General features: G+C 39.6%; 1 protein-coding gene across 1 annotated transcript in view; it reads right to left on the reverse strand.

Annotated features, from left to right (window-relative positions):
* The window catches only part of wrap73 (WD repeat containing, antisense to TP73), a 37,227-nt gene that overhangs the window by 11,342 nt on the left and 3,783 nt on the right, over nt 1-22,102 (reverse strand). Inside the window, exons 2-7 of the mRNA XM_072586270.1 lie at nt 19,187-19,339; nt 16,624-16,740; nt 8,325-8,397; nt 5,274-5,377; nt 3,727-3,813; nt 2,721-2,855 (exon numbers count right to left, since the gene is read on the reverse strand). Coding sequence (XP_072442371.1) covers nt 2,721-2,855; nt 3,727-3,813; nt 5,274-5,377; nt 8,325-8,397; nt 16,624-16,740; nt 19,187-19,339 — 669 coding nt within the window. The remainder of the gene's footprint in view (nt 1-2,720; nt 2,856-3,726; nt 3,814-5,273; nt 5,378-8,324; nt 8,398-16,623; nt 16,741-19,186; nt 19,340-22,102) is intronic.

Raw genomic sequence — 22,102 nt, forward strand, 5'->3', positions numbered from 1 at the left:
TTGACATCTTTACTCCAATACTCAAATCCTCTTTTAGTAAATACCTACATTATCACGTTCCTTCTTAATTATTTATTGTACCTGCATATTAACTTTCAGTGAGTCACGAACAAGGTCACACAAGTTCCTTTGAAGTTCAATACTAAATCCTCCAAGAAATATTGTTTTTCCTAAAGTGTTTTGACCTCTTATTTCACCATATTGTATTCCGTCTGCTCAACTTTTGTTCACCCATTTAATCTTTCCAAATCCCCTTGAAGCATCTTTGCATTGTCCTCAAATCTCAGTCCCACTGAACTCTCTCTCATCACCAAACCTGTAAATATTACATTTGATTTCCAATCAATTCATTAGTATGGATTGTGAACAGCTGGGGCTCAAGCATAATCGCTATGTTCCACTGCCTGACAAATTCCTTTATACTCCCTTTTCAGCCTTCCACAGGGACAGTTCCTTTCAGGACACTGTGGTCCATTATTCTACCACTCCCAACATCTTCCTACACTGCCGTGACACATTACCATGCAAATACAGCAGGTGTAACATTTACTTCCTCCCTCCTCACTATCCAAGGCCCCAAACACACCTGCCATATGAAGCAGTTATTTACTTGCACTTCACTCAATCTACTATATTTGCTGTTTATAATAGGGTCTCCTCCACATTGGGGAGATAAAGTGCAGACTAGGCAACCACTTTGCAGAACACGTTCTGTCTACAAACGTTACCCTGAGCTTCTAGCTGCCTGCTATTTCAACTCACCAACATGTTCCTTGGCCAACATCTGTCTCAATCTGACTACTGTACTCCAGTCAAGCTCACCATAAGCTGGAAGAACCACACTTCGCTTTCTGCTTCGGAATCCTGCGATCATCTGGAATCAATACGGAGTTCAAAAATTTTAGGGCCCCGAGCACCTTCTCTCATGTTCTTACCCCAATTCTATACACCACACCAATAGGGCAACTTATTGTCAGTCACTAACTATCCCCATTAGCTGTTACTCATTCTCCCAGACTGACTTACCAATTCCTTTGTCTGCTTAACTGTTTTTCTTTCTCTGGGCTCCATCTCCATCTGTAATTCCACCACCTCCCCCCACCAAACATTAACTTTGCTTGCTCTCCACAGCTGCTGAGTGTTTCCAGCAATTTCTGATTATGGCCTTTGTTTATCCATTACACATAGCTTATCAACCTAAAAATGACCCTTCTATTCCTATTGTATTTCCTGTCTGCTCAGCAGTTCTTGGTCTCTGCAGGTACATTCCCCACAATCCTGTTCTAATATAACTTCTCCCCATCACGTGGAACGTATCAAAAGCCTTCTGCAAAATCTACAGATGCCACATCCACAGGTTCTCCCTTACATTTTGTACTGGTTACACCCTCTAAAGACTCCAATAGGTTTGTTGAACTTGATGTCCTTTTCATAAACCCTTTGACACTGCCTGATCCTTTCCTTATTTTCCAATGTCCTTTTATCACATCCTTCATAAGCACTTTCCCTTATGATTAATATCAGATTAAGAGTCTACCATTCCCTATTTTCAATTTTCCCTTTGTTAAATAATGGGCTTACATTTGTTACCTTCTCAATCTGTAGAGATCATTTCAGAGCCTACAGAACTTTGATAGATGAACACCCAAAACATCTACAGCCACTTCTTTCATACGGACATGTAGATGTAGACAATCAGGTCCTGACAGATATATCTACTTAATGTCCCATTAATCTCTCTAATGCTTTCTATTATGTTGATAACATCAGTTCATTACTTGCACACATTCCTTAAGACTAGTCATTACTCCTGGAGGTTTTTAGTATTTTCCTCCACAACAAAGTAAAGAATGTGTTTAGTTTGTCTACCAGTTCCCCACAATAAATTCTCTCAACTCTGCTTGTATCAGACCTTCACATTTGATTTTGTTGATCTTTTCCTTTCCTTTGTACATACTTGTAGAAATCTTGACATTTAATTTTCACGTTTCTTGCTGGTTTACAGTCACATTCTATTTTTCCTTTCTTAATCTTTTCCTTGGTCCTCTGCAGAATTCTAAAATACTCCCCATCTTCAGACTCAAGCTTCCTTTGGCTACTTTAGGCCTCTTCTTTTGCTGTAATACAATCCTTAATTTCTTCCATTAACCATGGTTGAAGCACTTTCCTAGTTGGATTTTTTTTTGTTGTTGTAAACTATGCATGAGTTATTTAAATGTTAGCCATTGCCTGCCTACTGTCACACCTTTGAACAAAGTTTCCCAATCCACTATAACCAATTTTCTCCTCATACCTTCATAGTTTCCTCTATTTAGATTGAAGATGCTAGTTTCTCATTGAACCATTTCACTTTCAAACTTACAGTAATGTAAAATACTATGATCACTGCTTTCCTAAATCACCTTTATAAAAATATTAAGTAGCTTTTTTCATTGCATAATATTAATCTATAAATAGCCCAATCCTCAGGTGGTTCCTAAACATACTGCTCAAGCAAACAGAAAATAGAATAAGAGAAAAACAGTTAGTTCCCCAAGTATCCTCTTCCATTCCTGTGAAGCACATTGGACATGTTCCTGCATTAATGTTGTTATATAAATTAGTTGTTTTTTTGTCTAGCTTTTCCTGGAAGATTCCTAAACATTTTTTTGTTAACAGTTTTAATTGATTCTTGTCCAGGTTTCACAGTTTGTTTCACTGAGTCAGGTCTCATCTCTTACCTTTTCGTCATAACTCCCAATGGCTAAAAGTTGGCTGCTTGGACTCCATGCAACAGATTTCACACCTAGAGACCACTCATACGCACTGTAGGTGGACAGTAGACGTCCATCCAGTGAATAAAGGAGAATTTTATACTGGAAGAAACAAAAAAGCTAACTCAAGATTGAGGGAAAAGGAGGGGATGAAAAAAAATTCTAGAAAGTCATGTTTATTTAGAATGTGCAGGCATCCATAGAACACTGAGAATAATACAAGATCAGCTCCGATTTTCCTTATGGGAAATCTTTGAGAAACCTTTACACTTGCGTTCGTAATCTTTGGCCTTCACTCAGATTTATGTTAGAAGAAAAATAAACCTTGCATTAATGGAGCAGCATTTTTCATATCTTTGGGGCATCCAAAGCATTTTATAAACACACATATTAAACGTAGTTACTAGTGTACATTAGAAAATGCGGCAGCAAATTTGCATACACAAGTCTTACAAATAGCAGCAACATGAAACAAATTCTGGTAATTAAACAATGACAATGGAGGGACAAATGTTGGCTAGGACATCAGGAGAATTCTCCTATTTGAATCTTTAAAATCACACCATGACATCCATTTATATCCATCTAAGGGGGTAAATGAAGCCTTGGTTCAAATATGTCAAAAGATGGCACTTGTCGTACAGCAGCACTTCCACAGTACTCGAGTGATTCATCAACAGATCATGTGCTTCATTTTCTGGATTTAGAGCCCTTTTGTTCAGAGGGGAGGGGACGACACCAGCTGTAGGCAGCCAGTCTACTTTTAATGCATTCCACACATTAACTGTCCCAAAATTTTAACTTCCAAATTTTTCTCTTTTGCCAGGGGCCACAGAATTCATCATTTGGTATGATGATCAAAACTTACCTTGTTGTCAATCAAACACCTTGAACTCAAAATTTGCTTAGACAAAATTAACTTACAAAGACAGTTACGTTCAAAGCTGCACTTTCCCTCTTTAGAGTCACTCACCTCCAAACAAGAATCCCACACTGCCAGCACACAGCTGTTGGGTGACCACTCAATACCAGCCAGATCTTGGGTCTCAGTCTCAAAATGCTGAACAAATTATGCAGAGGATCGTGAAAGAAAGACAAAATCAAATTTTACGAAAGCTGACATCAGTTTCTAAATAGCAATGTATTCTGGATCATTTAAAGGATTACTAGAAAGCTAATGCATGACGATAAACATATAGTAACAATACAAATAAACAAGAATTTTGGGGATTGCAATACAAAGGTGCTATGAGTCACTTCATAATAAAATTCTGCATGTATGATGCAGTGGGTTGATGTTTAAAGTAATCCCTTTCTTTATTCTGAAATCCCGTTGAGATGAATGGCATACATAAACTTCTCTCTGCAAACCCAGCACCATTCCTGGAAATATTGAGATTGATAGTTCAGCCCAGATGACTGGGGAAGGAACTAGAACAGAATAGAATCTCTACAGTGTGGAAACAGGCCCTTCGGCCCAACAAGTCCACACCGACCCTCTGAAGAGTAACCCACCCAGACCCATTGTCCTATATTTACCCTAACTACTGCCCCTAACCTACACATCCCTGAATACTATGGACAATTTAGTATGGCCCATTCACCTAACCTGCACATCTTTGGTTTGTGGGAGGAAACAGGAGCACCTGGAGGAAACCCACGCAGACACAGGGAGAACATGCAAACTCCACACAGACAAACAATGGCCCAAGGCTGGAATTGAACCCAGGTCCCTGGCACTGTGAGGCAGCAATGCTAGCCACTGAGCTGCCCCAAAACTAAGACCACCGTTCAATTCCAGATTTTTTGTTGTGTATTTCCTATTGACACAATAGGAATCAGAGTGTCTACTGTGAGGAAGCAGGCCATTGGCCCATTGAATCCACAACATCCTCCTAATCTATAACCTTATATTTCCCATAGCTAATCCAACTATCCTGCATATTCCTGGACACCATGGACAATGTAGCATGGCCAATCAAACTAACCTGTACATCTTTGAACTGTGCGGAGGAAACTAAAGCACCCAGAGAAAACCCATGCAGAAATGGCGAAGATTTGCAAACTCCACAGAGTCACCCGAGGCTGGAATCAAACCCAGGTCCCTGGCACTATGAGGCAGTAGTGCTAACCACTGAGCTACCATGCCACCCAGACGTTGATTAGTCTAGGAGTAAAATATAAATAAGCTTTCGACTCCACAGAGCCACTTTTGTATGCAACTCAAACTGCTCTATACAGGTATCCAGTACAAAAAAAAGGAAGGCTGGTGTAAAAGTTCATTCGATTCATGTTGGAAACCCTTCACTTCAGTGAGTACATTTAAATGTTCTCATGTCTGGAATATCAGCAGTGCAGTGTTTGGAGTAATAGCATTCCATGGGTATTGCATACTTTGAAGTTCCTTAAATAAATCAGGATTTCAATAGTCAGGTTTCAGAACAGCACACACAATACTGGGTCACACCACTCTAGATGTAGAAATGTGTGTCTTTTTTAACATGTATAAAGCTTAATTACCCGCAGCAGCTGCCACTCACTGCACACAAAGATACTGATATGATCCTTGCAGTCTCGTCTCTCTGCCAGCGCCATGTAGTGCCCATTTTTGGTGAAATCCATCCCTGAGAACACAAAGAAGCACTATTGTGGAGTACACCGGGAATTCCATCCTACATAAAATTATCGACAATTGAAATGGTTTTGTCATTTGAAAACATTTTCTAAAATAAACAAACATTCAGATACTTAATTGTTTCTTCTATAATTTTATTCCATTCCTCGCTGCATGAGGCACATCTCCGTAGGCATGGCAATCCTGAAATTTCACTCAATTGATGACTGTAAAATATATAAGACTCTGCAATGTGGGGCAACTTTAGCTTATTGTTCCATCTGCAAGGAACTGGTGGATTGGCTGCCCTTTTTAGATTTCATAAAATCTTATTTTTCCCAGTCCAAGTGTAAAATACATAGCTGATGCAGTACTGTTAGTTACCTAACGGGCAATTAATTATCAAGTCAGCCATTTATTGAAACATGGAGAACATTACAAGCAAGCCCACTTATGTTGTCTCCCACTTTTTAGCCAAAGGTCACCAAGGATCTTTGTCCAATTTCTCTATTCTCTAGCTCAGTGGCATTGAAGCCATATATGGTATCCTAACTGCAACCCTAGCCTCAGATTAGTTAAATACATACTTCAGGTTCAGCTCAAAGTGTGAGGAGTTCATTTTCCTCTTTGGCCAGACATTCAAAATCAGCAATGCTTTAACTAAACTTCAGGAGATTAAGTGGTTAAATTAAAGCAATTCGAAAGCCTTTAGTAAAGCTATGCCTTGTGTGGTCTACCTCAAATTCAACAGAATCTTGATCAGATGGGCCAAGAAGTGGCAGATGGAGTTTAACTCATAAATGCGAGATGCTGCATTTTGGGAAAGCAAATCTTAGCAGGATTTATACGCTTAATAGTAAGGTCCTCAGGAGTGCTGCTGAACAAAGAGACCTTGGAGTACAGGTTCATAACTTCTTGAAAGTGGAGTCACAGGTAGATACGATAGTGAAGGCAGCGTTTGGTATGCTTTCTTTTATCGGCCAGAGTATTGAGTACAGGAGTTGGGAGGTCATGTTGTGGCTGTACAGGACATTGGTTAGGCCACTGTTGGAATATTGCATGCAATTCTGGTCTCCTTCATATCAGAAGGATGTTGTGAAACTTGAAAGGGTTCAGAAAAGATTTACAAGGATGTTGCCAGGGTTGGAGGATCTGAGCTATAGGGAGACGCTGAACAGGCTAGGGCCGTTTTCCCTGGAGCGTCAGAGGCTGAGGGGTGACCTTATAGAGGTTTACAAAATCATGAGGGGCATGGATAGGATAAATAGACAAGATCTTTTCCCTGGAGTCGGGGAGTTCAGAACTAGAGGGCATAGGTTTAGGGTGAGAGGGGAAAGACGTAGGAGACCTAAGGGGCAACCTTTTCAGACAGAGGGTGGTACGTGTATGGAATGAGCTGCCAGAGGAAGTGGTGGAGGCTGGTACAATTGCAACATTTAAAAGGCATATGGATGGATATATGAATAGGAAGGGTTTGGAGGATATGGGCTAGATGCTAGCAGGGGACTAGATTGGGTTGGGATATCTGATCGGCATGACGGGTGGACCGAAATGTCTGTTCCCGGATACCCATTAATTCCGGTGTAGTCAAGGTTCGTTAATGCCACACTCTGTTGAGTATGGTCTTGACGTCAAGAGCTGTCACTCTCACCTGACCTCTAGAACTCAGCTCTTTTTTTCAATGTTTGAACCAAGGCTATAATGAGATTAGGAGCTGACTACTGATTTAGAGACCAAAGAATAAAATCCCATTATGACAACTCAATTCAGCTTAAAACAAATTTGGAAAGAAAATGCTGTCAACAGTAGATCTAAGTATTTAGCTTTCATAAAGACATAACTGGCTCACTGACATTTCAGGGAGAAAAAAAAAGTCACCCTCTCCAATATGTGATTTCAATCCCAACTAATGTGACCGACTCTTAACTAACTTATAACAGCAAAGCAAGCATTGCAATTTGCTTTTACAGGTATAGGACTGTAAAGTAGACAGTTATTTTTAACCTGTACATATCTTTAGCTAGACTAGACCATTGCCAAGCACAGTTCTGATCTCTTTACTTATAAAAGAGAGAGCTGGCAAGAGTGCAAAACAGATTCAAAAGCTTGATGCCAAAATGGAGAGGACATACTTAATAAAAGGGTTGGATTGGGAAGAGGCTGTGACCATGTTTCCACTTGTGGTCAGTACAAACCTTGAGATCATAGTTATAGGACAGTCACAATGGAATTTATTAGTAATCTCTTTATCCAAAGAATGGCAAAGCTAATGTAAAAAAATGCCACAAGGAGTATGAGAGGAGAATAGCATAGTGCCTTTAAGAGGAAGCTAACTAATCACTTAAGAGAAGGAATATGCTGGAACAGTAGATTAAGAGGGTGGCAGGAGGCTTTTGTGAAGCATTAACGCTGGAAAATACTAACTGGGCTGGTTTCCGTAATATAAACAATACACCATTGCGCACACAGCTCCTTACAAATAGGTTCTGCTAACTTATCTTTTAAAAACCAAAATCTCTCAGCCTCTACCTCAATGTCAATTCTCCCACTTAACCAGCGTCTCTGAGAAGTACACCTCAGCCTGTACTCAACCTCTTCTCCCAGAAGAAAGCCTTCTAAAAAAATCAATGTGATTAAGATCAAATAAGTTGAAAGAAGGGAAGAAAAGTTAATCCCAAGAGTATTCCATTTATTGTGATGTGACCCATTAGGATCGAGTGCATTCTGAGGCAATTAATATTAAGTTTTATTGTTTTTCTCAACAACTGTCATTGAGCAAAGACCTTTGTTCGGCCCCAAAAAAACAAAATGGGACCAGAAACTACTTTGCAAATAGTAGCAAAACTAATGAGGGCAAAAGATTGCAGACATAAACAGAATTGATAACTGGTTTACAGCATGTCCTTCTCAATTCCACTCAATTCAAACATTCAAAAGAAGATCATTCATCCACCTACCATGCTGACAGGTCTTGGGATACTTTATATAAGATACTGATTTTGTGCACAATGACCAGACAGTGATTCTCAGCTGTTGAAAGAAATAAACATTAATTATTTTGCCACCACAGCAAGCATAGAAACCTGATATCAGAAATTAATTCTTCCAATTTACAGACTACACTTCCACACAAAACAATGAACCTCTTCTCAATAGCTGAAATTACAAGAACTACATGAAGCACATAAGTTACAGCACCCAACCTATTTAACTGTTGTGTTTGTTGATAGCGGCATGGCACTGATCCACAGATTCTAATCAACAAACACATCGACCTGGACCCAATATATCAGCCACTGCAGCAGACAGCTAGAACTGACAACCGGAAGTGGCAGAGACAAACCACTATAAATGCCAGAGGAAACAACACAGAAGCACTTCACAGGAGGCTCCCAAGCACTGAGGATGGCACCTAGACAGGGGACGAAACATCTGCAACACAAATTTCCAGCTCGGCGAACAGAACCACAACAACGGGCACCCGAGCTACAAATCTCCTCTCAAACTTGGAACCTATTTAACTATTCACCTTAACTTGCAGTTTGATCAAAAATGCAGCAAATTTTAAAGAAAAAAGAAAAACTCCAGGCACGTCCACCCCTATCAAGACATTTTGTAGTGCCAATCATTTCTCTTAAGTCAAATCAGGCCAACGCTCAAATCCTTTTCTGAAGTTTGTTACCACTCATTGAAGCTCATCATTTTGACATAAGTTCACAAAATCATAAAGGATAGGTGGGGTGAACTTAGGAAGTTACTTGAATGAAAGCTTCCCAAATAGCTAATCAGGCAAAGAAATGGTTATGAGTCAATTCATTCAAGAAACCAGGTATGTCTTAGATATAATTAACTGGAACAGTAGAAAGGGTGCTATAATCAAATAAACTAGGATAAATAGACAAAGTCTTTTCCCTGGGGTGGGGGAGTCCAGAACTAAAAGGGAATGGGTTTAGGGTGAGAGGGAATAGATATAAAACAGATCTTAGGGGCAACCTTTTCCACACAGAGGGCGTACGTGTATGGAATGAGCTACCAGAGGAAGTGGAGGAGGCTGGTACAATTGCAACATTTAAAAAGCATCTGGATGGGTATATGAATAGGAAGGGTTTGGAGGGATATGGGCCGGGTGCTGGCAGGTGGGACTAGATTGGGTTGGGATATCTGGTCGGCATGGACGGGTTGGACTGAAGGGTCTGTTTCCATGCTGTACATCTATGACTAATTGGAAAAGCAAAAGAAAAGCAGACCTGGCAAGACAGTCTGCTCAATAATGACCAAGCAACGCCATGTAAAAACGTATATTTTTGGACATTAGGTAAAGACAGCATCAAACTTGGTTATGATGCTCATCCATAGAGCACACATTCCTGAAGAATAACCGCTCAGCAGAAATGTCAATGCAAAGTTCAAATACATCAGTGGATCAAGGAACAAAGAACAAATAGATGAAAGGTGCAAAAACTACCACCAAACAATATTAGATCCTGTAGAATTTATTTTTGTTTTCAAGTGGAATGTAGAGGTCACAGGCTACGACAGCATTTGTCCCACAACACCAAAGCCCCTGGCAGTGAGTTTCTTTTTTGAACTACAACGGACCATCTGGTGCAAATACATCACCAGTCTGGTGTACAGCTTAGAAAAATTGTAGGCAATAGTGTTCCTATGCATTTGCTGCTCTTGATCTTTCAGTCAGTAAAGATTGCAGATCTGGAACGTGGACCTGATGACTTGCTGCAATACATCTTGCACATAGTACTCAGCACTGCCATTTATGGAGGGAGTGAATGTTTGAGGTGGTGGATGGGGTGCCTATCAACTAAGTGGCTTTGCCCTGGATAGTATTGAATTTATCCAAGCAAGTGCAGAGTACTCGATCAGATGCCTGACTTGTGCTTTGTGGAGTCAGTGAATTACTTGCTGTAGAATTTAAACCTAGGACCTGTTGCTGTAATAACATGTTTATGCTGGTCACGTTTAGTTTCTGGTCAATGGCAACCCCCAATGTGTTGATAATAGGAGATTCAGTGATTATAATACTTGTTAGCTATTCTATACTCCTCCAGAGAACAAGCTGCTCAGATTCCACTTAGTCCAATCCCAGGGTTCAATTTAGGCAATAAATAATTGGAAAACATTCACTTTTATGCTGTTAGCCTTGCTATAAATTGGCCTTAAAAAGATAACATATTGCGGAATGAAGTGATATTAGTTTTTAAAAACAGTATTAGCTTCATGATTACTGCTAAACCTAAACTGGCCTTGTGAAACTCATTTTAGGTTTGTGGAATATCAAAGCTTCACTCTGACAAATTCCATATTTTATTTGGCTTGTTACTATTGGTATTTGATCTATGCACATCAAAATTTATTTTGATACCTGAAAGTATGAATTAAAATTAAACAAAATAGCACTTTGAATTTATTGTTTTGTAGTCTGAGAACAAGGTTAGCTGTCAACCTTGCTCACCGATATCACTACTGCGTGTCTGGAGATCTTTCTAGCTTGGTATCGGATTTAATCTGCTGCTGGGAAAAGGGAAATCTACATTACAGAGATCATCGTAAAAAATGGCAGATGCAGACACTGTTGCAAATCAAAGCACATTATTTCTAGAGGGAAACTGGACTTACGCAAGTTTTTGATTTCACAGATAGGGAGAATTTGGATGCATGTAGTACCTGTACCAGCACTGTCTTGTAGATTCAGGACAAAGTTTGCTGTACTGTATATACCACATCGCAAACTGCATATAGCCCCCAAATAATTTATGCAAGGACAGCAGTCAAGGAGACATTATGGGAATCCTGATTGTTGGGGCGCATGGTGGGACTGGCAAATTCCAAGCATATTTTGCTTCTACCACTTGTACAGGCCATGTCTATTTCTAAGCGTTTGGAAAGCCAGATTCTGTTTGTGCTTCCTCCGATACTTTCCTCCTATAGATCATTTATTCTGTTTTATAAAATGGTTGCATTGTTGCTCTTGCTTCTTGGTGCAGGTGGAACCACTGAATTTAACAGAGAGCAGCTACAACTTGGTGATATGAGGGGCATGAATAGGATAAATAGACAAAGTATTTTATCTGAGGCAGGGGAGTCTAAAACTAGAGGGCATAGGTTCAGGGTAAGAGGGGAAAGATATAAAAGGGACTTCAGGTGCAACCTTTTCACACAGACAGTGGTATGGATATGGAAACACTGGACTTAGTCATCATAAATCAAGTTCATTCAAACCGCTGGGATTCCATGACTTGAACTGAATTTTGGGAATGCATTCCATATTTTCATTTTTGTTGGTGAAAATAAAACAAAAGCTGATGACTTTAGTTATTTAATTCTCATCCACGCTGCAACCATCAAAATTGAGCAAGCCTCAAATTGTCTTTCTATAATCAAGCTTCATCAAGTTTCTAGTTCCAAATCTAACTCGGCATTCTATTTTAAACATGGCTGTAGTGTGGCAGAACTCAGAATCAATTTGTCAAACTTAAAAATAGCTGATAAACATCTTTACCAATAGATTTTATAATATGTATTTAAAGAACTCAGCTGTTTCACATATTATAAAAGTCAAAAATATGTGAGGTCAGGGATCTCTTGCAGGACAGTGGTAGTATCCTATCCATGGACAGAGACACCCAGGTTAAAGTCCCATCTGCTCCAGGTGGTCTGTAAATAACATCTCTGAACAGGTTGATTAGAAAAATAGGTTAAATAAATAAATATCTGCAGTTGTAAAATCTTCAACATATACTTTTATATACCTGGTGTGCTTTTAAAACAAAAATCCTTGCTAGCAAATTTCATTTTCACCCCAGGTTTTGTTTCTCCTTCTCTCATGAAGTTGCTGAACCATGCAGCTCCATGGGAAGTAGTCAAATATGAAACCTTGACTAAATGACATGTCAAAAAACTAGCCTGGGTAGTAAACATGAGAGATTATTCATTGCTTTGAGAGACTTTCGAATTTCCTTTGACAAAAGGCAGTGGACACAGAATCTTTCAATACTTTCAAGGCAGAGGTAGACAGATTCTGGAGATTAGAGCTGAAAAATGTGTTGCTGGAAAAGCGCTGCAGGTCAGGCAGCATCCAAGGAGCAGAAGAATCGACGTTTTGGGCATAAGCCCGTCTTCCTGAAGAAGGGCTTATGCCCGAAACATCGATTCTCCTGCTCCTTGGATGCTGCCTGACCTGTGCTTTTCCAGCAACACATTTTTCAGATTCTGAATTATCACTGGGATCGGGGTTACGCAAGAATGTAAAGTGAGGTTAAAATCAGACCAACCACATTCTTATTGATGGCAGATCAGGCTTGAAGGACTGAGTACCCTACTGTTGCTCCTATGTTAATCTCATACTTAATTGACATTTGCACTAGGTTGGTGCCGGACTATGCATGCTGCATTAGATGAATGCACTAACACAAGATGCCAAAGTAATTTGTTATCAGTCTTATTCACTGGAACATGTACATGCTGGAGGTGCCAGTGTGTGTACACATACGCATGTGCATACGTGAGTGCACGTGCAGTTTAGATACTTAGTTGGGAGTGTGGTGCTGGAAAAGCACAGCAGGTCAGGCAGCATCTGAGGAGCAGGAGAATTGACGTTTCAGGAATAAGCTCTTCACCAGGACCTGATGAAGGGTTTATACCCGAAACGTTAATTTCCTGCTCCTCGAACGCTACCCGACTGCTGTGCTTTTCCAGCTCCACACTCTGATCTCTAGCATCTGCAGTCCTCACTTTCTCCCAGTTTAGATGCTTCGTTTGGTTTTCAACTGTTACTGCTTTGTTGTTTCCAATACCCTTGCACTGAACCATATCAAACTCAATACAATCACAGTCATTTGGTCCAGTCATCTCTGCACATCAGTTGTGATATTGAGAGATGTTATGCTGAAAATTACATCAAAAACATCCTTTCAAACACGCATAACCATTAACCTTTGAAGAATTTTTAAAACTTTGATCAACTCATCAAATCACTCTGGAGTAGAGTGAATAATCCATCAAGGCTACCCCTCAGATGCCCAGTACAGATACCAGTCTCTTACCAATTTTATTCACTCTACATGATATCAAGAAATTGCTAAATACACTGGATACTGTAAAGCCTACAGGACCCGACAAAACCCTGACAATAGTACTGAAGGCTCATACGTGGCAAGTAACATTCCCAACAAGCACCAGACAATAACCAATAACCAAGCAAGAAATTTAACTATGTCAACTTGCCATTCAATGGTAGTACCACTAACTTCTCGAAGGTTGCAACTGAACAAAATTGAATTGTCAATCTAAAACACCGATAATACAAAAGTTGGTAGAATTCTGCAGTAAATAACTCATTCCCAAAACCTAAGACCCACAAGAGACAATTCGGATGTGTGACGGAATACTCGCAATTCACCTCAATGAATGAAGCTCGAACACTACTCAACAAGCTTGATACTATCCAAGATAAATCAATCCACTTGACTGGCATCTGACCCTCAACATAAAACATCCAACAGTGACAGTGATAATGTGCATCATCTGCAAAATCCTATAATGCAATATTACGAAAGCTCCTTCAACAACATCTTCCAAACTTGTGGCCCCAACTACCTACCTGGAACAAGGGCAATAGATGTAAAGGAACCACCACCTGAAAATTCCTTTATGCCAGCCATCTACCTTAATACAATATTGCAATACCTTCATCTGTCATTGTAACAAAGATTTTTAGATTAGATTAGAGCAACCCATCCATACCCATTCCCCAACATTTACCCCTTCACACCGATCACTACGGGCAATTTAGTATGGCCAATTCACCTAACCTGCACATTTTTGGACTGTGGGAGAAAACTGGAGCACCCACACAGACACGGGAAGAATGTGCAAACAAAATCACAAATAGCGAACTTTTTGGAGTTTCTACCTTTTAAAAAATGTTGTATATAAAAGGTTTGGTTTTGTACCATCTATAAATAACACCAGATAGATCATATTCCAGAGCTGGATGGCACCGGGTGAAACATTCCAAGGTGCAAAGTTGTTAATCTTCACTATACAATTCAAAGAGAACTAGCAGTACAATAGCCCCAAATTGATAAACCAAACTCTGCTTGTTCAGAGGATGTCTTTTCATAGCTATGTCTGTCAGCACAGGTTTTGGCTGAATTATTCAGTACACATTCCACTGTTCAAAGCATTTTAATCAAGGTAGAATCTCATTCAGAATTAACAACATTTCAACTACAATTTTGTCCTGACTTCTAAGATGCTAAAAGCATGATAATGAAGTATTCAATAAAATATTGTTGTTATGCTGCAGTCCTTGAAGTAATTCTCCAATTATCCAATGTTTAGGCTTTTCTGATAGCTTGGTTGGTAATGTTATGTCACAAGACCAACACAGATTGGAATGGCATGCAGATTATTGCATGGACTAAAAGGAAGAGTCTAGTCATGATGCTGCAACCATCTTGGTCTTCAAAGCAGACTTGAGGAATTCACTTGTCTTTTCCTGTCAACTTTATACATTTGCAGAAGTTTGAAGACTAAGTCTTGGCCTTCGCTTAATTAGATCTCAGGGAAAATGATAGTACAAGTTCTTGATGGAATACAAGATGATAGGATCGGGCCTGGCAGTGTTAGGCCTCCATAGTTGATCCACATACATTGGTTCAAAGATGAACAGAGGTTTCTGCTTATAGGGAATAGCTGGCCAAACTTTTATATTGTTGGATAGATGCCAGTGCTGTTGCTGTACTAGAATAGCTTAACTACAAGCTCAGCATGCTCTGGAGCACAAATGCTCAGTACTACAGTGGAATGTTGTCAGGGTGCATAGCCTTTGCAGTATCCAGTACTTCCAGGCATTTCTAGATATCATGAGTGAATCAAGCATAATCAAACCTCAGTCAAGAGGTCAGTTAATGCGCTACTGTAAAGGTTTAATTATTCTGAATTACAGACTGAATAATTAACCAGGACCCTCAACCCTGATTAGTATACAGACTTGGAAAGTGTACTTGTCTGCATGTTCAGTATCTTCAATCTTTGCTCTTGTTTGAAATGGCTAAAAATGACTAAAGCAGCTTTCCACAGTTACATTGCATGCTTGACCTTGGAAAAAGCATTCCAAAGAGTGGGAGACAAACCAAAGAGTAAGTAAGTTGGATAGACAATAACAGGAACATAGAAAAGACGAGACCATTTAGCCCAATTGAGCCTGTCCCACCTTTTCTCGGTCATAGCAGATCGTCTCCTCAATGCTTTTGGTCACACAACTTCCATATTCCTTAAAACGTTATTAGTTTCCAGAAACCTGTTGATTTCTGTCCTGAATCTGCTCAATGATGCTACTTCCAGAGTTGTCTGGGGGAGAGAATTCTAACAATTCACTAGAGTGAAGAAATCTCTCAACTTGGTCTTCTAAAGGGGGATGCTATTGATAATCTTAAAAGATGGCCTGGATGCATTTAGGTCAGGAATTCCAAATTGAAGTACAGACACCAGTTGTCAGAAAAAGGGAGAGACCAAGACACAAACTGACATGCAAGAATGGAGGGTTTGAGACAAAGGGCACTTATAGACTGAAGGAAAATATTAAAAAAAATTAAGACAAGCAAAGACGAAAGGATTTATATACAAGTTTTAGAACGTTAAATTTGAAACATTAGTGGACTAAGTGATAATGCAAATCACAAAAGACGTGTTGTTATTGGAGAGGAGAGATTGTTTCAAATCGTATACAGGTAACAATTCTGCATGGGCTAAAAGGTTACCAAGACTGAAGAAAAGGCGGCTTGCCAGAAGAGTATTTGAAACACATTAATAAAAAATTCCCTACAACTCAAATAATATTTGATCTAGCAATGAAACAAGCTCACCAACTTCAAAAACAAAATTGAGATATTTACCATGTCTTGCATTTCAGTAAGGATCCAAGTGTCAATAAGATAATTTTAAAAATTTTAACTTTATAAGAAGTGATATCCTGTCAAATGATCCAATGCTTTTCTAACGCTAATGGCACCATTTGAAAAAAAAAATTTAATTTTAAAAAAGTACAAATTTTAAAATATAGGACAATTAGCTCAGGCCATGGTATGAGTTTTTCACGATATCTGAATCTCAGACAGATTTTATCACTTACAGCTATACAATATTGTATAAACAGATCAAATGTCAAACAACCACCCAATTCCTATTTAAGCAGAAGCAAAAGTTGGTACTACACTTTGGGAACGTTAACCTTACGTGGAACTCTGTAGTATTGAGAATGTGACGTCCATCTGGACTCCAGCGTGAAGCCACCAACCCAGCTGATCCCTCATCAATCTTGCAGTGCCAATCAGGCTGTTCCAAGGACCAGACCTATTTTAAGAAAAGCCACAAGCAAACTATTATCATGAACAACACAAGCAATCGGTCATCATGCAGGTAACTCCTTACCAGATCAAGAGATAGAAAAGAGCTATGCAGCAAACGTTTTAATCCATAAAGAACTTTAGATAACAAAATGGACGTGAAAGATTGGTACTGGATATCTCTGCAAACATAATGGTGTTCTTGCCAAATGTGTCTTTCATCATATTGAAACTTGCAACAGAATGCTGAAATGGTAATTCCATGTGACAGATGAGAGATGTCTGCATTGAATGGTAAATAAGGTTCTATCATGTGTGAATGGCAAAAGTTATCAAACTTTTAAAAATTACTTAATCCCCACAATGTGGCTTAAGTGCTCCATTTGCAAGTAAACATTAGCTGAGGAATCAGCATGAGCAGTCAAATTGCTTCTGGTTAATATTGGGGGGGGGTCATATGGGTAACATCACTGGAATAGTATTGGAGAACTCCAAGTTGAGAAGAAACACAAGTATAGTAGGAACAGGAGGGATAAATACTGACATGAAAAAGATGGGAGCAAGCAATTGGGAAGTTTGGTCACTGTTTGAAAGTATCTATTAACACTTTTGAAAAAGACACACACACACACACTCTAAAAGTTGTTTAGGTGTTTGCTTGAGGCTGCAATTTTTCCCTAAATGTATATTTTAATATAACATAACTCAAATTTTAAAAATTTGAACATCTCCTCTGAAATATTTGTAATTCAGTTCAACTAATTACATTTATCGAGCATGTGATTGCAAATTTAACTCATTAAGTGGCCATATATTAACTTTACTGAGCTTCTAGTAATTATACAATGTTAAAACTACCACTGCCTTCCAAAGAACTGCAGACGCTAGAAATCTGAAATTGTTAGGAATTACAGCACCGATCCTTGTGGCAATCCACTGGTCACAGGCCTCCTGTCTGAAAAACAACCCGCCACCACCACCACCACCCTCTGTCTTCTACCTTTGAGCCAGTTCTGTATCCAAATAGCTAGTTCTCCCTGTATTCCATGAGATCTAACCTTGTTGAACACCTTACTAAAGTCCATAAAGATCACGTCTACTGCTCTGCCCTCTGGGTTTGGAGGGATATGGGCCAGGTGCTGGCAGGTGGGACTAGATGGGGTGGGGATATCTGGTTGGTATGGACGGGTGGGACCAAAAAAAGGTCTGTTTCTATGCTGTACATCTCTATGAATCTATGGCTCTACTCAGCAGCTCCTGCAGCATCTGAGGAGAGAAAGCAGAATTAACATTTCGGATCCAGCAACCCTCCTTCAGAACTGAAGGGCATTCTGAAGGGTCACTGGACCAGAAATGTTAACTCTGCTTTCTCTCCACAGATGCTGCCAGACCTGCTGAGTTTTTCCAAACAATTTTTGATTTTGTTGCCTTCATACATCTGGTACTTTAGGTAATATTTTAAGTGAAGTCTATTGATCACACACTATAAAATTTCATGAATTTCAGCTAATTTACAGTCAGTCAACAAACCAAAGATTAAATCAAATCTGACATATTATTACTATGGATGGATAGTAAGATAACACAAAGTAGAATCTGGTTTTCTGTAACGGGGGTGAGAGAACAAGAGGTAGGTCTCGTGGACATTGGAGGTCAAAGAGCACATGAGATAGGATAGAAGAGAAGCTATCACAATTATCACAACCCATCTACTCCACTACCACCAAATCCTCAAGATCAACATCAGAAAGCATAATCTCTTTGTTGAGAGGTACCTTTTTCAATCTACCTCCCCTTGTCCTGTTTACCCACATGATCAAGTATATGTTTACATGTTGAGGAATTCATGACAAGCTTTTACTTTCCAATGAGTTTATACCTTGCTTGAGTGTGTTTACAATAAAACTAACTTAAATTTCACTACCTCAATGTCTGCCTAGCTTCTTGCTTCATAGCTTTACAGTATGTTTAAGTACATAAGAAATTGGGAAGAAAACATCTGCTTAAAGATTCAAAACTCTATTGTATTAATATCAGGAATGAACAGATTAATTTATTCACCGCTGTGGACCTTGTTATAATAATATGCTAAATAATGAATGCTACCACATTATTTAAATGTACTGTTCAAATCATGTTAGTTTAAGATAATCCACTACATAATGCCTAAAATAATCACATTCCAATAGTACAGCAAACGTCACAAAATCAGAACGAAACAGAAAATATTCAGGCTGACTCCTGCACAGAAATGACAAAGGGTCAATTGGTCTTTTCTGATTTCAACATTCATATTTTCAGACCTCAGCAGGAGGCTTCCAAATTGTTAAGTACATACACAGCAGGAAACATCTTACAAAATTATATGGCATACAATACTATTTTTTTCTGGTGAAACATAAATGAAAGGCACTCTAAACAAATAAAAATAGTAACCGACAGAAGAACATTACCTGCACAAGTCCACGCTTGTACATGGCACACAAGATGAAAAGAGAGTCAGCAGACCATTCAACATACTGAATCTGGTCCAAACATGTGTACAGGTGCAGGACCTGCAAGGTTCGTGCATCACGAATTACAAGTCGGTATTGGACGCAAACAGCCTGTACAAAAGAATCAAACACATTAGTTATATTTTTAATCTCGCAAAATTTAATTTCACAGTGGTCATTAAACATTGCAGAAGAGTGCATTTTAACTCCACACTAAGATGAGATTCTGAGAAAGAACATTGTACTTGCATAATCACTGGCCCATAAATCCCACCTACAAACGGTGACATAATAACTTTTGTTCGTCGAGTTAAAAGAAACACTAGGAAATCTCATTTTTAAAAACTTACACGCATGATCTTCAACTTATTGTTTAAAAAAAAGTGTTATTCAAAGTAATGCAGCAAATCCCACAACAAAATTTCAAACTTGCTTCTGGATGACCATTTGCAAATATTGATTTTACCAGCCAGTTGTCCTCATTATCAAAAGTCCATTAGTATCTCAAAGAAAAACGATACACACTTGAAATGATTTCATTGACATAAAGCAATAAGCTGAATCAGTAATTAGAAATCTGTGTCCCTTCAGTCATCCTTATAGTTTATACCTGGCAGATCTTCTGGATTGGTTGATGGTAGAATCCAGTGGTGAAATTATATCCATAAATTTAATTTGGAAAACAGCAAAACAAAAAGTAAAAAAGGGGACTGAATTCAGTCCCCTTTCCAGAATAATTTCCTGAATAATAACATTACTTGCTATTGCAAAGATCTTTATTTTTCTGTATTTCTGACTGTAGAATGAATGGGAAAAGGCTGAAACACTTAAGCACATGCCCAAGTACTTATGGTTTTGACATTCCTGTCTGTACTAGGCTTCCAGGAAAGGAGTTCCAGAGCCTCACCAATATCTGGGCGGGGTGGGGAATGTCCAGTTGAAAGCCCTCCAAATCTCTTATTCGAAATTTATGCAAAAGGGTAACTAGGGAGAGAATAGGGCTCCTCGAAGATCAGCAAGGCAGCCTTTGTGTGGAGCCACAGAAACTGGGGGAGGTACTAAATGAATATTTTGCATCAGTATTTACTGTGGAAAAGGATATGGAAGATATAGACTGTAGGGAAATAGATGGTGACATCTTGCAAAATGTGCAGATTACAGAGGAGGAAGTGCTGGATGTCTTGAAACAGTTAAAGGTGGATAAATCCCTAGGACCTGATCAGGTGTACCCGAGAACTCTGTGGGAAGCTAGAGAAGTGATTGCTGGGCCTCTTGCTGAGATATTTGTATCATCAATAGCCACAGGTGAGGTGCCAGAAGATTGGAGGTTGGCAAACGTGGTGCCACTGTTTAAGAAGGGTGGTAAAGACAAACCAGGGAACTATAGACCGGTGAGCCTGACCTCTGTGGTGGGCAAATTGTTGGAGAGAATCCTGAGGGACAGGATGTACATGTATTTGGAAAGGCAAGGACTGATTAGGGATAGTCAGCATGGCTTTGTGCACGGGAAATCATGTCTCAAACTTGATTGAGTTTTTTGAAGGAACAAAGAAGATTGATGAGAGCAGAGCAGTAGATGTGATCTATATGGACTGCAGTAAGGCGTTCGACAAGGTTCCCCATGGGAGACTGGTTAACAAGGTTAGATCTCATGGAATACAGGGAGAACTAGCCATTTGGATACAGAACTGGCTCAAAGGTAGAAGACAGAGATTGGTGGTGGAGGGTTGTTTTTCAGTCTGGAGGCCTGTGACCAGTGGAGTGCCACAAGAATCGGTGCTGGGTCCTCTACTTTTTGTCATTTACATAAATAATTTGGATGCGAGCATAAGAAGTACAGTTAGTAAGTTTGCACTGACACTAAAATTTGGAGGTGTAGTGGACAGCGAAGAGGGTTACCTCAGATTCCAACAGGATCTGGACCAGATGGGCCAATGGGCTGAGAAGTGGCAGATGGAGTTTAATTCAGATAAATGCAAGGTGCTGCATTTTGGGAAAGCAAATCTTAGCAGGACTTAGACACTTAATGGTAGGTCCTAGGGAGTGTTGCTGAACAAAGAGACATGGGAGAGCAGGTTCATAGCTCCTTGAAAGTGGAGTCACAGGTAGATAGGATAGGGAAGGCAGCATTTGGTATGCTTTCCTTTATTGGTCAGAGTATTGAGTACAGGAGTTGGGAGGTCATGTTGCAGCTATACAGGACATTGGTTAGGCCACTGTTGGAATATTATGTGCAATTCTGGTCTCCTTCCTATCGGAAAGATGTTGTGAAACTTTAAGGGGTTCAGAAAAGATTTACAAGATGTTGCCAGGGTTGGAGGATTTGTGCTATAGGGAGAGGTTGAACAGGCTGGGACTGTTTTCCTTGGAGCAGAGTCTGAGGGGTGACCTTATAGAAGTTTACAAAATTATGAGGAGCATGGAGAGGATAAATAGACAAAGTTTTTTTCCCTGGGATTAGGGAGTCCAGAGCTAGAGGGTGTAGGTTTAGGGTGAGAGGGGAAAGATATAAAAGAGATCTAAGGGGCAACTTTTTCACGCAGAGGGTGATACGTGTATGGAATGAGCTGCCAGAGGACGTGGTGGAGGCTGGTACAATTGCAACATTTAAGAGGCATTTGGATGGGTATATGAATAGGAAGGGTTTGGAGGGATATGGGCCAGGCGCTGGCAGGTGGGACTAGATTGGGTTGGGATATCTGGCCGGCATGGACAGATTGGACCGAAGGGTCTGTTTCCATGCTGTGCATCTCTATGATTCTTAGTTGAGAGACTCATACCAAAAGGAATATGTCTTTCCTATCTACAATCTCGACCCCTCATACTTAATGCACTTCATTCATGCTTCCCATCAGCGTCAATGGTTTGAAAAAA

The sequence above is a fragment of the Chiloscyllium punctatum genome, chromosome 16 (genome assembly GCF_047496795.1).
Source record: "Chiloscyllium punctatum isolate Juve2018m chromosome 16, sChiPun1.3, whole genome shotgun sequence".
Classification (NCBI taxonomy): domain Eukaryota; kingdom Metazoa; phylum Chordata; class Chondrichthyes; order Orectolobiformes; family Hemiscylliidae; genus Chiloscyllium; species Chiloscyllium punctatum.